The following is a 14,588-nucleotide window of genomic DNA, read 5'->3' on the forward strand; positions in this document are numbered from 1 at the left end:
AGCCCTGGCCGGTGTGGCTCAGTTGGTTGTCACACTCACACACACACACACACACACACACACACACACACACACACAAAAGGTCACTGGTTTGACTCTGGGTGGGGGCACATGCTCTGGTTGCGGGCTCAATCCCCCATAGTGGGCATGCAGGAGGCAACTGATCAATATTTCTCTCACATTGATGTTCATCTCACATTGATGTTTCTCTTTCCCTCTCACTTCCTCTTTTTCTAAAATCAATAAAAACAAATTAAAAAAAAAAGTCTAGCCCTAGCTGGTTTGGCTCAGTGGATAGAGCGTCAGCCTATGGACTGAAGGGTCCCAGGTTCAATTCCTCTAATCATTGATGTTTCTCTCTCTCTCTCTCTCTCTCTCTCTCTCTCTCTCTCTCTCTCTCTCTTTCCTCTCTGAAATCAATAAAAATATATTTTTAAAAAAGTCCAGGAGCAAAATTAGTGCAATCACTTTAAAAAATACTAGGTTCCCTTCCCCGCCCCCCTTCTCAAATTCTTTCTTCTGAAGAAAGTATTTATAGTAACTGAAGTCTATGGTACAAGTTTCTAAATCTAGGTCCTTTAAATAAAACATGTGTGAGTAGTGAAATGGGGACCTGCTACAATAAAAAGTAGAGGCAACTGCTGAATTCTGTGGTACTGGAAACATTCAGTGATTTATTAATAAGAATAATAGATATGACAAATTGAGCTAGCATCACAGTAAGCATTTTATGTATGTTATCTAATTTCCTTGTCTATTACTAGACCCAGTCATCTACTATCATATATTTCAAGTTCAGGAAAGTAAAGGTATACTCAAGGATACATGGCACTGGGACCCAGCTCTGACTGGTTATAAGGATTTAATCACTAAGTTTCCTGCACGAATATCAAAGAAGGCCCATGAGTACTTCAGTAAGATAGGCAATGTATATACAACTGAGGCTCATCTAGGGGAAGTTCTTGTTATGTGGCCTCTGCTACCTATCATAGCCAAGGAAATGATAAAAAATAAAATACAGCTGCCAGTGGTGAGACAGGTAACAGGTGGCCATATCTGAGTGAGCCCGAGAGTGATCTCTGAGGATAACACTTGAAGATGATACCTAAGAGTGACACTTGAGCAAACACACAGGTGATACTTGAGTTAGCATGACACCTGAGAGACAGTGCAAGTGTGACATCTGAGTTTGCAAGTGCTGTTGTTTCGAGTCAATAAATGTTTATGAGGGTAACTGTGTCAGATATTCATAATTTATACCAACTTTCCATTTTGATCTCAGCTGGGCTTCCTTCTTGTACAACTTCGTATGTACTACCGATGGAGTGTATCAATGGCAATAATATGTTGACTAACAAGAAACGTCTTTCTGCTTTTCTTAGGAAACATACCTTAGGATAGAGCAGTGCCATATACTCTTTCAGGGTGAAGAGTGTGATTTGACACCATAGCAAAGGAAAGGGGACTTCCTCTTAGTGTTTTCTCCTTTCCCACTGAATTGGTCTAATCTCCAGGGACAAACACATCATGAGGACCAAATCTCTTGAAACTCTGGGGCAAAAGAACAAATGGCTGGGGAAAGTGGGACCAAGGGAACAGGTATATGAGAAACAATTTCCTTAGGACTCCACAGTGGAGGGAGTTCTAGACAGGTAAGAATGGTCACAGTCTCAGGGGAGCCTCTTCAACACATCCCACACACTTTTGTTCTGTGCCTGCCTTTGCAATCCAAGGGGCTCTTGGCTCTTAGGTGGTCCTCTAAAACAGCCACACTCAGATGCTAGCCTCAGATTTTGGATCCCAGGACTCAGAAATCTAATAATCACACAAGTATGAGGCCCCATCCCTTAAACAAATTTGCCTATTTGTCCCAGGATAAAGAAACTATTATTAGAGCCCTGGCTGGTGTGGCTCAGTGGATAGAGCGTCGGCCTGTGGACCGAAGGGTCCCCGGTTCGATTCCAGTCAAGGGCACATGCCCGGGTTGCGGGCTCAATCCCCAGTGGGGGGTGTGCAGGAGGCAGCCCATCCATGATTCTCATCATGGATGTTTCTCTCTCTCTCTCCCTCTCCCCCCTGCCTCTCTGAAATCAATAAAAATAAAAATAATAAATAAATAAAAAGAAAAAGAAAAAAAAGAAACTATTAGAAAAAGACATATCATTGGCAGGCCACCCTCCCATTTCATGTACCCAAGTCTGTGGAGAGGTATATTGTGAAGCTGTTCTAAAGGTAAGTATTGTCAAGTACCCAGTCTGTCCTTCCAGCCTTCTCCCTGACTCTAAACCAAGCTTGTTGGATATACTATAAGATAACTACAATGCTGCACATTAGAATCACCTGGGGAACTTTTAAAAATATATTATTTTTATTTATTTCAGAGAGGAAGAGAGAGATAGAAACATCAATGATGAAAGGGAATCATTGATTGGCTGCCTCCTGCACGCTGGACCGAGCCCGCAACCCAGGCATGTGCCCTTGACTAAAATCGAACCCGGGATGCTTCAATCTGCAGGCCAACACTCTATCCACTGAGCCAAACCAGCTAGGGCAAGGTCGGTATTATTTTAAAAGTTCACCCTAACCAGTTTGGCTCAGTGGATAGAGCATTGGCCTGCAGATTGAAGGGTCCCAGGTTTGATTCCGGTCAAAGGCACATGCCTGGTTGTAGGCTCTATCCCCAGTAGGAGGTGTGCAGGAGGGAGCTGATCAATGATTGTCTCTCATTATTGATGTTTCTATCTCTCTCTCCCTCTCCCTCCCCCTCTTCTTCTCCCTTCCTCTCTAAAATCAATCCTTCCTATATGATAAAAGGCTAATATGCAAATTGACCGAATGGCGGAATGACCAGTCGCTATGATGTGCACTGACCACCAGGGGACAGACGCTCAACGCAGGAGCTGCCCCCTGGTGGTCAGTGTGCTCCCACAGGAGGAGCGCCACTCAGCCAGAAGCCCAGCTCACGGCTTGAGAGCGGAGTGGCAGTGGCGGGAGCCTCTCCCACCTCCGTGGCAGCACTAAGGAGCAGCGAGCCGAGCAGTAAGGAGTGAGGGGTCCCGGACTGTGAGAGGGTGCAGGCTGGGCTGAGGAACACCACGCCCCTCCGCCCCAGTGTACAGATTTTGTGCACCGGGCCTCTAGTATCTTTTTTTAAATTTAATTTTATTGATTTTTTACAGAGAGGAAGGGAGAGGGACAGAGAGCCAGAAACATCGATGAGAGAGAAACACCGATCAGCTGCCTCCCACACACCCCCCGCTGGGGACGTGCCTGCAACCAAGGCACATGCCCCCGACCGGAATTGAACCCGGGACCCTTCAGTCCGCAGGCCGGCGCTCTATCCACTGAGCCAAACCGGTTTCGGCTCTAGTATCTTAATAAGAAAATTACATTAAGAAGCCACTGAAGCATACACTTTAAAAAGGTGAGTTTTATGGTATGTGAACTATATTTCAATTTAAAATACTAATACACACATCTGGGCCTCACCCTTGAGAAATTCTAATTTAACTGGCCTCACATGGACTCAAGCAAAATTAAAAGACATGATGTAACTAGAAAGACAAGCCATAGAAAAAGACAACATGCTTATGACATACAACACTGACAAAAGACTCATATCCAGAATATATAAATCAGTAAAAGACAGACAACCCAAAAATGAGGGGGAAAATCCGAACTGGCATTCCCAAAAGAGGAAATTAAAAAGGTAAGTTAAAAATAGTAAAAGTTCTTCCATTTCCTTCTTAATCAGTAAAATGCAAATTAAATATATAATTAAACATTTTCAAACAGGCAAAAATTAAAAAATCAAAGAAGTGTTGGCTCTTAGGTGAATGAAGAGCAATGGGTTTGCTCATATACTGCTTGTGGGAGTGTACTCCGTGTTGGAAAGCAGTTGGCATCATGTAGTGAAGTGGAAGATGTGCATTTCACAACATAACCTAGAGAACTCATATGCTGGGTACTGAAATATATGAGTAAGAACATTGACAGACTCATTGCTCAGAAGAGACCCAGGTAGAAACCACCCCAATTGTTCATTAACAGTGGAATGATTAAATAGGTTATGCTACATTCATATGATGGAGTTCTAACTGCAAATAAAAATGAACTACAGCCATATGCAAAAACATAGATGGACCTCAAAAGCATAATGTTGAGCAAAAGAAGCAAGACACAAAAGAATACATAGTGATTCTATTCATACAAATTAAAAAAAAACCGGTGAAAACTGAATTTATCTATGGATAATAGTCGGTAAAACTAACAAAGAACAAGAAAGTGATTAGCATAAAAGTTAGGAACATAGCGGAGTATGATTGGGTTCTTGTGGGTGCTGCAATGTTCTATTTCTTAATGTGAATAGTTGATTATGAGGGCACTTGTTTATTTATACTGTACACATATAGGTTTTATGCACTTTTCTGTATAGTACTAGTTTCCACAATAAAAAAGGTTAAACCATTTTTTTTAAGTAAGGAAAAAAAATCCCTCTGATGATATAATGTAAAGCCAAGTTGAGGACTACTTCCTTAAAGGAGGATTCACCAGAAATACATGTACATAAGTTAATAAAATTCCAGAATAGAAAAAAAAAAACCTAACTATTCTAAACTATTAACAGTGGATATCTCAGTGGAGAATGTACAGTAAGTTAGAGGAGACTTTATTTTTCTATTTTACATATTTTTAATGTTTAGCTGTAATAATGAGCAAGTGTTACTTTGGTTATAATAAAAAGGTAACTTTTAATAAAAGAAGATTTTAAAATACCTTTGGAAGAATATAAAAAAAATTAAAACAGAATTAGCTGCCTCAGGAAAAGGCAATGGAAGGGATATTTTCATTGTACCTTTTGAATTTTGAACCCCTGTGAAAGTATTACCTATTTAAATTTTTATTTAAAATAAGAATATTTCTGTCTAGCAGCTTTTCCTAGAGCCCACTACCAGAGAAATACTCATTAGCAGCCTTTGAAACTGGCCCAAGAGTATCCTCTTATGATATGGTTCTCTCACATGCCCTACCTCCCACTACCATGGCAGTGAGACAACCAACTTAGAGAAAGAAGCGACATTTTTCTAACTAAATCTGAGTCCATTATACTTGCTAGATAGCAAAATGAATTCTTCCCTGTTCTTAGGCTGCTACAGTGGTGTAGTGAAGAAGGGAGAGTTACCTCTAAGAGGAGCTCCACACTATCCACCTGAAGCTCTCGCAGTCCCACGATCTGTACCACATGCTTGCTATCTTCTCTTGCAAAGAGCCTGCAGAGGCAAGAACATGTTATTCCTGAACATACTTCCCAGGCCTTATGCCCTGAGCTCACCCCTAGAAAGGTTACTAATGGACAGCCTAAAATATACTGCTAGATTTTTAAATCCTATAAGCAAGATTCTATCACTTTTTATTCAAGGGTATAAAAACAATTTGTCCTCTATATTTAAGAGTTAATTTAAAGATCCTTAAACTCTGGTTTCTAGATTAGGAGGTGGACTGAGCATATATACTTTTATCTACATTTATCAAAGCCCGACTATTAGTATAGAAAATATATTTTATTAAAAAAACAACAGGACAAATTTAAAAAGCTCTAAACAAACAAGAAAGGGTGCCATCAGTGGACCAGGACATTTTAGAAGTCCGAGAATGGGAGGAAACAAAGAGATATTAGCTAATTAACCAGAGATACAAAAACAAACAAACAAAAAACCACAAAAAAACCTCACAGCACAAGACACTTGTAGAGTAAGTCTGGGTGAGCCCTAGAGAAGCTTAAACCCAGAACTAAGCATATTCCCATCCCCTTGGCTATAATCAAAGAATGCAAATATACAGGGTAATATACCTGGGTCATTCATTAAAGAATCACACTCACAATGGCTGAATAATCTAATTGTCCCTTCACACAAACAAATGAACCACATATACAACACAACAGTGGCTTTTATTCTCATGCCAACTACTGTTTAGAGGAAGTAGCCATTCTGACTGGAAAGAGCCCCTAATAAGGTTGCTGGGACTTGGGAGAGAAGCTGTGATTAAGCTAACTTGAGGCTTTAAAACCAAAACAAAGAGGGTAAAAAAAAAAGGCAACTCTTCGTCAAAGCAGCCCTAGAATAGCACCCTGCTTAATCTGGCACAGCTGACCCACCAAAATCTATATATTTTCTGATTGTGGCATACCCATCCCTTTTTGTTGGAAGAGTCCACAGGACCGTGGCTTGCCTAAACCCACTCAGTGGCCTCTCTGGTTATGCTACTCAATGTTCTAGTGCCCCTCTACAATGGGAGCTGACCCTAGCATGCTTCCACTACTGAACTGGGGCGGCTCCTCCACCTCCCCTCCCATCCAGTACTTACTTGCCTGGAGCACACAGAACTTTCATGTCCTTTTAGAAACCTTTGCTGTGGGGCTAGTCTATTTCACTGATTTGGTTTCCCCAGCCTTCTACCATGTTCAGCCTCAACTCACTCCTCTCCACTTCGTGTCGCTACTCTACTCCTAACATGTCTCTTGTCTAGTTAATTCTGTTATGACAAACTTTTATCCCTTCATCTCCCCTACTTCTTTTCTCCCTTTTTTCCCCCCAGTAGATACCTTCACAACTTTGTTGCCTCCTACTCAGTCATGTTTCAGCCTAAAATAAAAATTTTAGGCCATCAAAATACAATAGGGATTTAAAATCAGAGTTGCTGAATACTTTCTAAATTACTATTATGTTGCAAGGGCAATAGATTAAGCTTTATAAGAGTTGTAAGTCTAGCCGAAACTGGTTTGGCTCAGTGGCTAGAGCGTCGGCCTGTGGACTGAAAGGTCCCGGGTTCGATTCTGGTCAAGGGCATGTACCTTGGTTGCGGGCACATCCCCAGTGGGGGCTGTGCAGGAGGCAGCTGATCGATGTATCTCTCTCATCGATGTTTCTAACTATCTCTCTCCCTTCCTCTCTGTAAAAAATTAATAAAATATATTTTAAAAAAAAAGAGTTGTAAGTCTAATGTGAAGTAAAGCGATTTTCTTCTCTTTTTACTGATTTAGGAGAACTATCACAAAGCTTACCCTAAGATTACTGAGGAGGAAAAACAAGAGAAAGTGGAAAACATTATAGTTCTTCCAATGTAATAATAGGTCAAAAGAATAAAAAGGGATTTACGTATATGTTGATTTCCTGACCTCCTGAAATTAGATCTTCTTCATAGACCAAAATAAAAGGGATAATCTTTGGGTAAATATTAGGATACTAGTAGCCCATTTGCAGGAAGAATCCTGCAAGCGGCCGCGTGCACTGCCACTGCTGCTGCCGTTGCGGCCGCTGCACCGGCACCTGCGTGCCACTGCCGCCCGCCCCGCTCCGCCCCGCCTGGGCTTTCCCTCTGGCAGCCACCTTGCTTTCCGCTTTTCCTCCCTCTTCCTTCTAAGTTGTCTTCAGTCTTCACTCCTCCCTCCCTCAGTTTATGCAAATTAACCGCCATCTTTGTTGGGTAATTTGCATACTCACCCTGATTGGCTGGTGGGCATGGCTTGGGTGTGGTGAAGGTGCGGTCAATTTGCATATTACTATTTTATTAGGTAGGATTGATCACTTTAAAAAATACCAATAAAAGGCTAATTCACATCTTTCTCTAGCTAAACTGACCGTTTAAAAAATATGTATCTGATTCAGGAGACTCTCATTTCATGAAAGGGCATTAATGTACCAAACACTGTCATTAAATACCATGATTCAGTGGACTCTGGCTGAAAACAATAATGAACAGATTCACAGTTTCCCACTCATATCCAGTACCTTTTTCTTCTATTTAGGAGGTCATAAAGCTGTCCGCAGTAGATTTCATAGAAGCTGATCCACACAAAGAGGTGCCTTCTTGGCTGGGGCACTTCTAGTTGCCTGAAGATGTCTTTCGCAGCCAGAGCATACAGTCCTGGGTTCTGATGAGTTCCTATCATGGTGTAGGTCTTTCCAGCACCTGTCTGTCCATATGCAAAGCAAGTGGCACTGCCTCTGAGGGAAGAATAATTTGTAATACTAATATATGAGAGAAATAATGATCTACCCATAGGTTTTTAATGACAAAAGTCAGCTTGAAAAAGAATATTGGGCAAAATTCAGCTATAAACATACAATCCTTTAAAGAGAGGAGGGCTTTACATGATAAAAACACAGGAAGAGGAAAAATAATTTTCAAAGCAGCACATCAGTTTTCTGACAGGAATTTTCTATGGAACTGGTAAGACCATAGGACAACTCTGGAAGATAAGGAAAAAAGAACTCCTGCTAGATGCTTTAGAGCAGTGGTCGCCAACTGGTGGTCTGTGGACCACTGGTGGTCCGTGAGATCCGAAAGGTTGGCGACCGCTGCTTTAGAGGCTCCCAGAGGACATGATTTTGTGCTAATCTGGAAAGATAAATTTGGTGAAAAAAGTAATGAGAATCAAATCAATAAATAATAGATCATAAGAAAAATATGATGGTAGTGACCATTCATACGAATATTAAAGACATTTAGGCAGAGATGAAATCAATGTAAGAAAAATATTTGAGTAAGAACTCATAAAGTTTTCACTTTTAGCAATAAATTGCGGGGTTACTTGATTTCTAAGATCCTTTCTAGCCCTGATGTCCTGTGATTCTAAGTGAGAATCACTATACTTGCATGTGGATAGATGTGTGTATACACTCTGTTTGAGTGTAAAGAACTACAGAATAAGAGGTGGAAAGGATAGTTAAAAGACCACCTGCCAATCCTATATAATAAAAGCCTAATATGCTAAGTGTCCAGTCAGCGATTCAACCAATCAAAGCATAATATGCTAATGATATGCTAAGGCCACTCAACCGCTTGCTATGATGTGCACTGACCACCAGGGGGCAGACAGTCAACCGGTTGAACAATTGCTATGACATGCACTGACCTCCAGGAGGCAGATTCTCCAACTGGTAGGTTGCTTGCTGCTGGGGTCCTGCTGATCTGGACTGAGCGAGATAGGCCAGACATGCCCTGGAGCCCTCCCATGGTCCCTTTCTGGCTGGCCAACCTCCTGTGTCCCTCCCCGGCCCTGATCATGCACCGGTGGGCTACCCTCGGCCTGGCCTGTGCCCTCTCACAATCTGGGACCCCTCAGGGGAAGTCAGAGAGCCGGTTTCGGCCTGATACCGCAGGCCAGGCTGAGGGACCCCACTGCTGCACGATTCGTGCACTGGGCCTCTAGTCATAGTATATTTTAAGAAGAGTTGGAGGCTAAGATTACCTGAGTATTGTGGGACCAAACTATGTAGTACTAAATCACTCTGAGATCTGTACCATGCACAAATCTCTTATTTTTTATTGGTAATGTGGTTAACATTCAAATTCTAACTTATTTTAAAAACTTACTCTCTCAAACAGATTTGGTGCATAAGAAACTGAACCTGAACGATATTTTACTTTTTTAGCCTACTCATACAAATAATTATAAAAAATGTAAATGACTTCTACAAAACAATAATGAAAAGACAATAAAAATGAACAAATGAACATATATAAATGACCAATAAGCACATGAAAAGATGCTTAATATCACTAGGCAATAGGGAAATTAAAATTAAAAACACAATGAGATACATACAGTTCCATACCAATTAGATAGGCTAAAATAAACAAGGCTGACAATGCCAAATATGGTGAGGATGCAGAACTGCAATTCTCATATATTGCTGTTGGGACTATAAAGTAATGCATGGAAAATTGTTTGACTTTTTTTAATTAAAAAGTATTTTTATTGATTTCAGGGAGGAAGAGAGAGGGACGACAGAAACTCAACCCTCCAGTAGAGGGCCTCCTGTGTGCCCTCTACTGGGGGGTTGAGTCTGAAACCCAGGCATGTGCCCTGACAGGGCATCGAACCGTGACCTCCTGGTTCATATGTTAATGCTCAACCACTGAACCACACCAGCTGGTCCTGTTTGACCTTTTTTAAACACACCTACCCTATGACCCAACAAATCCATTACTAGCTTTTTATCTAAGATAAATGAAAAGATGTCTACAAAAAGACTTGTATAAGAATGTCTATACAGCTTTATTCATAATAGTAAAAAAATGGAAACAACCCAAATGTAAATCAACAGGAAAATGAATAAACAAATTTTGGTATATTCATAGAAGGAAATATTACCCAGCAGTAAAAACAACAGGTACATGCAACAAGATGTACTAATACAAAAAATACATTATTTCTATTTCTATGACATTCTAGAACAAGAAAAACTAATTTCTAGTGACAGAAAGCAGGTCCGAGGTTATACAAGACCTGAGGATGATGGTGTGGAATTAACTAAAAGGGACACAAGAAAACTTTCTGGGGTGGTGGAAATGTTCTGTATCTTGTTCCAGGTATTGGTTAGTTGGATGTATTCAATTATCAAAACTCATCAAACCTGAATACTTCTTAAGATCTGTGTATCTTATTGCATATAAATTACACTTCAATTTTTTAAATATTGTAAAAGTTATTTTAAAAAATAAAAGTGAAAATATTCTGAAATCTGTGACTCTAGCAAATTGTTTGACATACATGCCTACATTTTAAATATATAACAGAAGCCCCTACTACCTTAATATTTACTAAGTGTAAATAATTATTTCAAATTTTAAAAAATATATTTATGAATGGTGGATAACTGATAGTCACTTACCTATCCTACTCCAAGGAAAAAATTAATAGCCAGAATATATAATTCCTAGTATCAAAAGTTCAAACTAACTATGACCACTAAAACCTTTTTATTCTGAGGACTTTGATGAAATTATATTGTTATCAGCTTATATTTTTCCACTAAGCACAGAGAATCAATATCATCAGTGTAAAAGAAAATTTTGCTGAAAATCCCTAAATGCTTGGTAAATTCTATAAATAGAGACACAAAATTTTTCAGAAGAGAGTAATTTAAATTTGTAAGATCAAAACACAAATTAATATTTAATTCAAAGGAACAAAAAGGCATAGCTCATATTTGTTTTTCAAAATATAATTTATGGAAAATAGAAAATAAAAAGCAAGAGAAGCAAAAAATTACTATCATACCCATTGAAAATATGCTGAATGAGTGGGTGAGTAGTCTTCATATATACATCCTGATTGGTGCATGCCTCACCAAAGACTTCATCAAAATAAAAAACATGCTGAAAAAGAAATTTGGTTTTTATAGAAAGAGACATTTTCTTCACCACTATTCTAGTTAGCACATGATAAAGGCATAAATACATCTTTAAACTAATAGTAACTGACCGTGACAAACTTAGGAATAAACAAGCAATCAATAACTGTCAAGTGACAGGATCTTCTTTTACTTGACATCTCTGTTAGACATGTCCTTATAATGTAAAAAATGAAGACACACAATTTTTGTTCTCTTAAGTGAAGTAAATTAAATTGATGAGTACAAGAGTGAGCCAATCCTCTGTAGATCCAGGAGAAACTGAATTCTATGGAGATTATCCTCATATCCCAGCTACTGCTAATGTATTTGACATTTGGGAGAAATTATGGAGGAATACATAGCTCAACATTTTTTTTTTTAATCCTCATCGAGGATCTTTTTTCCATTGATTTTTTTAGAGAGAATGGAAGGGAGGGCAGGAGGGGGTGAGGGAGGAAAGGGGAAAGGAGAGGGGGGAACACTGACATGAGAAACACATTGACTGGTTGTTTCCTGCATGCCCTTCCCCGCACCGGGCTGGGGATGAACCTGAAACCCAGGTACATGCCCTTGATCAGGAATCAAACCTGAGACCTTTTGGTGGGTGGGCCAACATTCTAACTACTGAGTAACATTAGCCAGGGCTATATAGCTTAACTTTTAATTTCATAAACATTTACTGCTCTTCTGGTAGCATGTGTATTACAGTAGGCACTTCAAGGAGCCCAAAGATAAAGATATTACCTGCCATTACCCCACTCTACCACCTAAAGATGTTAATACAGATTACTATAAGGTAGAAAAAACTTGAAAGATAAGTACATGTGAAATTCAAAGGAGAAATATATTTTCTGGTTGGGAAAGACTATGAGAAAGACTACTGAGAATGAGCCATGGGGAAAGAAGAGGAATTTGAGAGGTAGAGATAAAGGTATTCTAAGTAAGCACTGTGGGAACATGAGCAGAGTCAAGGCAGGAAAGCACAAGGAATGTTTAGGGAACAGGGAGAATTCAATGTGGTTGAAATATAGGATCTTGGTAAGTAGAAAAGTAAAGAAGACTAGAATAATGAGTTACGACTATGCTGTAGAGGTCTTAGGACTAAGGGGTGTGTGTGAAATGTTCATATTTAATTCAGCAAACAATAAAAAAGGACAATAAAAAAACTTTACAAGGGAGAGGGATCATGATCTGAGCCATTTTACTGGAAGATTAATCTGGCTTCACACTGTGAATGGACTGGGGAACAGGAACATTAGGTAGTTTAGGGTGAGGTAAAAAGGATCTAAATTAGATGATAATAATGGAAATAAAGGAGATGAATGCATGAAAAATTTGGCAACTGACTGGACGTGAGAAGTTGGAGAAAGGAATCCAAGATGACTGACTCCCAAATTTCAAGCCTGAATGGACAGCATCATAATGGCTGTCCATTCATAATGAATGAGATATGAGGTCCTACTCTCTGCTACTTTTTGGACCTGCTATAATATCTGGTTAAGGAAAAATTGTATGGCCAAGTCCAGAAAAGTGAACTTGGGTCAATTTACTGTGGGTGACTCTACCTCAGGTTCAATACTGTTTCATGTACCATTACATTACATTACATTACATTACATTACATTACATTACATTACAAGGGAAATTTGTTAGGTCATCTAAGAAGAAACTGGGGCCACAAAGCCGAATTTATCAGGAAAAAAATCTCCAAAAGTTGGGAGGTGAAAAAATAATGAATCTGTGCAGCAGGATAAAGAGATCTGTAAATAAAATTTTAAAAAAGTAAATAAATAAACAATAAAGTATTTAAGAGACAATAAAAAAAAGAGAGATCTGTGAACTTTAAGTACTTTGAAAATATGGTATGATTTCAAGAGCAGTAAAATGTTCATAATTGTTGAATCTGGGTGATAGGGTATATGTGGGTTCATTATACTTTTGATTAAGCTTGAAAATGGCAATAATAAAGAATAAAATATATACCTAAAATCTGGCTTTAGTGAACATGATTTATATCTAACTCATAACTGGTCTTTAAGCAAGGAGTCAAATCCATTCATTGCTCAAATATCATCAATGATCTTTATAGTTAAGTATGAGATAAAAAACAAAATACATTTTATATATTTGACACTTCTCATGAAAATAAGAAACAAATGAACAGAAGTAAATGTGAGAATACATTTTTTTGGCTTTTATTTAATGGCTGATTTTCCTTTTCTTCTCTAAGTATTAGTAAATAACTTTAGATCTTGAGTAAAACACCTTAGAAAAGCATTTATTGATGAAAAGGATTAGTATCTTACCTTTCAATAGAATTTAGGTATCAAGTTTTCCAGTACTTTTATAGGTATTTTTCATGAAGGATATGTGAACATGCAAGATGATTATAATTCATAAAGTCCTTTGCATCACATATACTTTCATTTGATCATACTTTATCAATGAGAGTGGATTTACACTCACTTTGGCCTTGATATGATCAGAGCTCCATAGTTTATGTTTTAAGTAAGTTTTTTTTTCAGATTATAAAAGTAATGTATATTTATAAAATATCTCTGGGAAGATACAGGTAATCTTGTATCTTGTAACAGGTAATATTGGTTGCCTTCAAAGAGGAAATGGGATTAGAGAGACTCTCTCACTGCATACATTTTTGTGCCTTTTAATTTTGAAATAGGTGAATCTATCATATTCTAAAATTTTTCTTTGTCCACATAAAATTAATAACACAGCCAACTCTAGATTCAAAAAACATGGGAAACAATAGAGAAGAAATTAAAGTTATTTGTAAATCTTACTACTCAGAGATAGCCACTGCAGACTTAAAAAAAATTTTTTTATAAGAGTTTATTTCAGCCAAACTGATGACATTGCTAGGAAGCAAGATCTTAAATGTTCTCACCACTATTGACTTTTGATATGTTTCAGTACCCATCTTTTTTTCCTCTAATATTTTTTCTTTATTCAAGAAATTGGAGCCCCGGTTGGGTAGCTCAGATGGTTGAAGTGTTGTCCCGATACACCAAGGTTGCGGGTTCGATCCTAGTCAAGGCACATACATAAATCAACCAATGAATGTATAAATAAGTGGAACAACAAACTGATGTTTCCCTCTCTCTCACTAAAAAAAAAATCAATCAATAAACAAAAATAAAAGAAATTAGATTGAAACATACAGCTTTGTTTCCTTGTTTTTTCACTTACTATGTTGAAATAAAATTTAATGGTAAGCAGTATAGCACACTACATGTATATGATCATATAAACTAAGTCACAAAAGATGTGAAAGGCTAGAATATTTAACGAACTCAAACATATTGCTTTAATTCCCAAATAAGTTTAAAAATAAAACACTAAGAATCTTGGATCAATATTTATTTGCTATAAACCTTTTTTTTTCTC

At 38.4% G+C, this 14,588-nt stretch overlaps 1 protein-coding gene across 1 annotated transcript in view; it reads right to left on the reverse strand.

The window, feature by feature from the left end:
- KIF24 (kinesin family member 24) overlaps positions 1-14,588 on the reverse strand; it is a 51,753-nt gene that overhangs the window by 27,602 nt on the left and 9,563 nt on the right. Inside the window, exons 3-5 of the mRNA XM_008141975.3 lie at positions 11,069-11,166; positions 7,791-8,006; positions 5,183-5,270 (exon numbers count right to left, since the gene is read on the reverse strand). Coding sequence (XP_008140197.2) covers positions 5,183-5,270; positions 7,791-8,006; positions 11,069-11,166 — 402 coding nt within the window. The remainder of the gene's footprint in view (positions 1-5,182; positions 5,271-7,790; positions 8,007-11,068; positions 11,167-14,588) is intronic.

Source organism: Eptesicus fuscus, chromosome 15 (assembly GCF_027574615.1).
Source record: "Eptesicus fuscus isolate TK198812 chromosome 15, DD_ASM_mEF_20220401, whole genome shotgun sequence".
Lineage (NCBI taxonomy): Eukaryota > Metazoa > Chordata > Mammalia > Chiroptera > Vespertilionidae > Eptesicus > Eptesicus fuscus.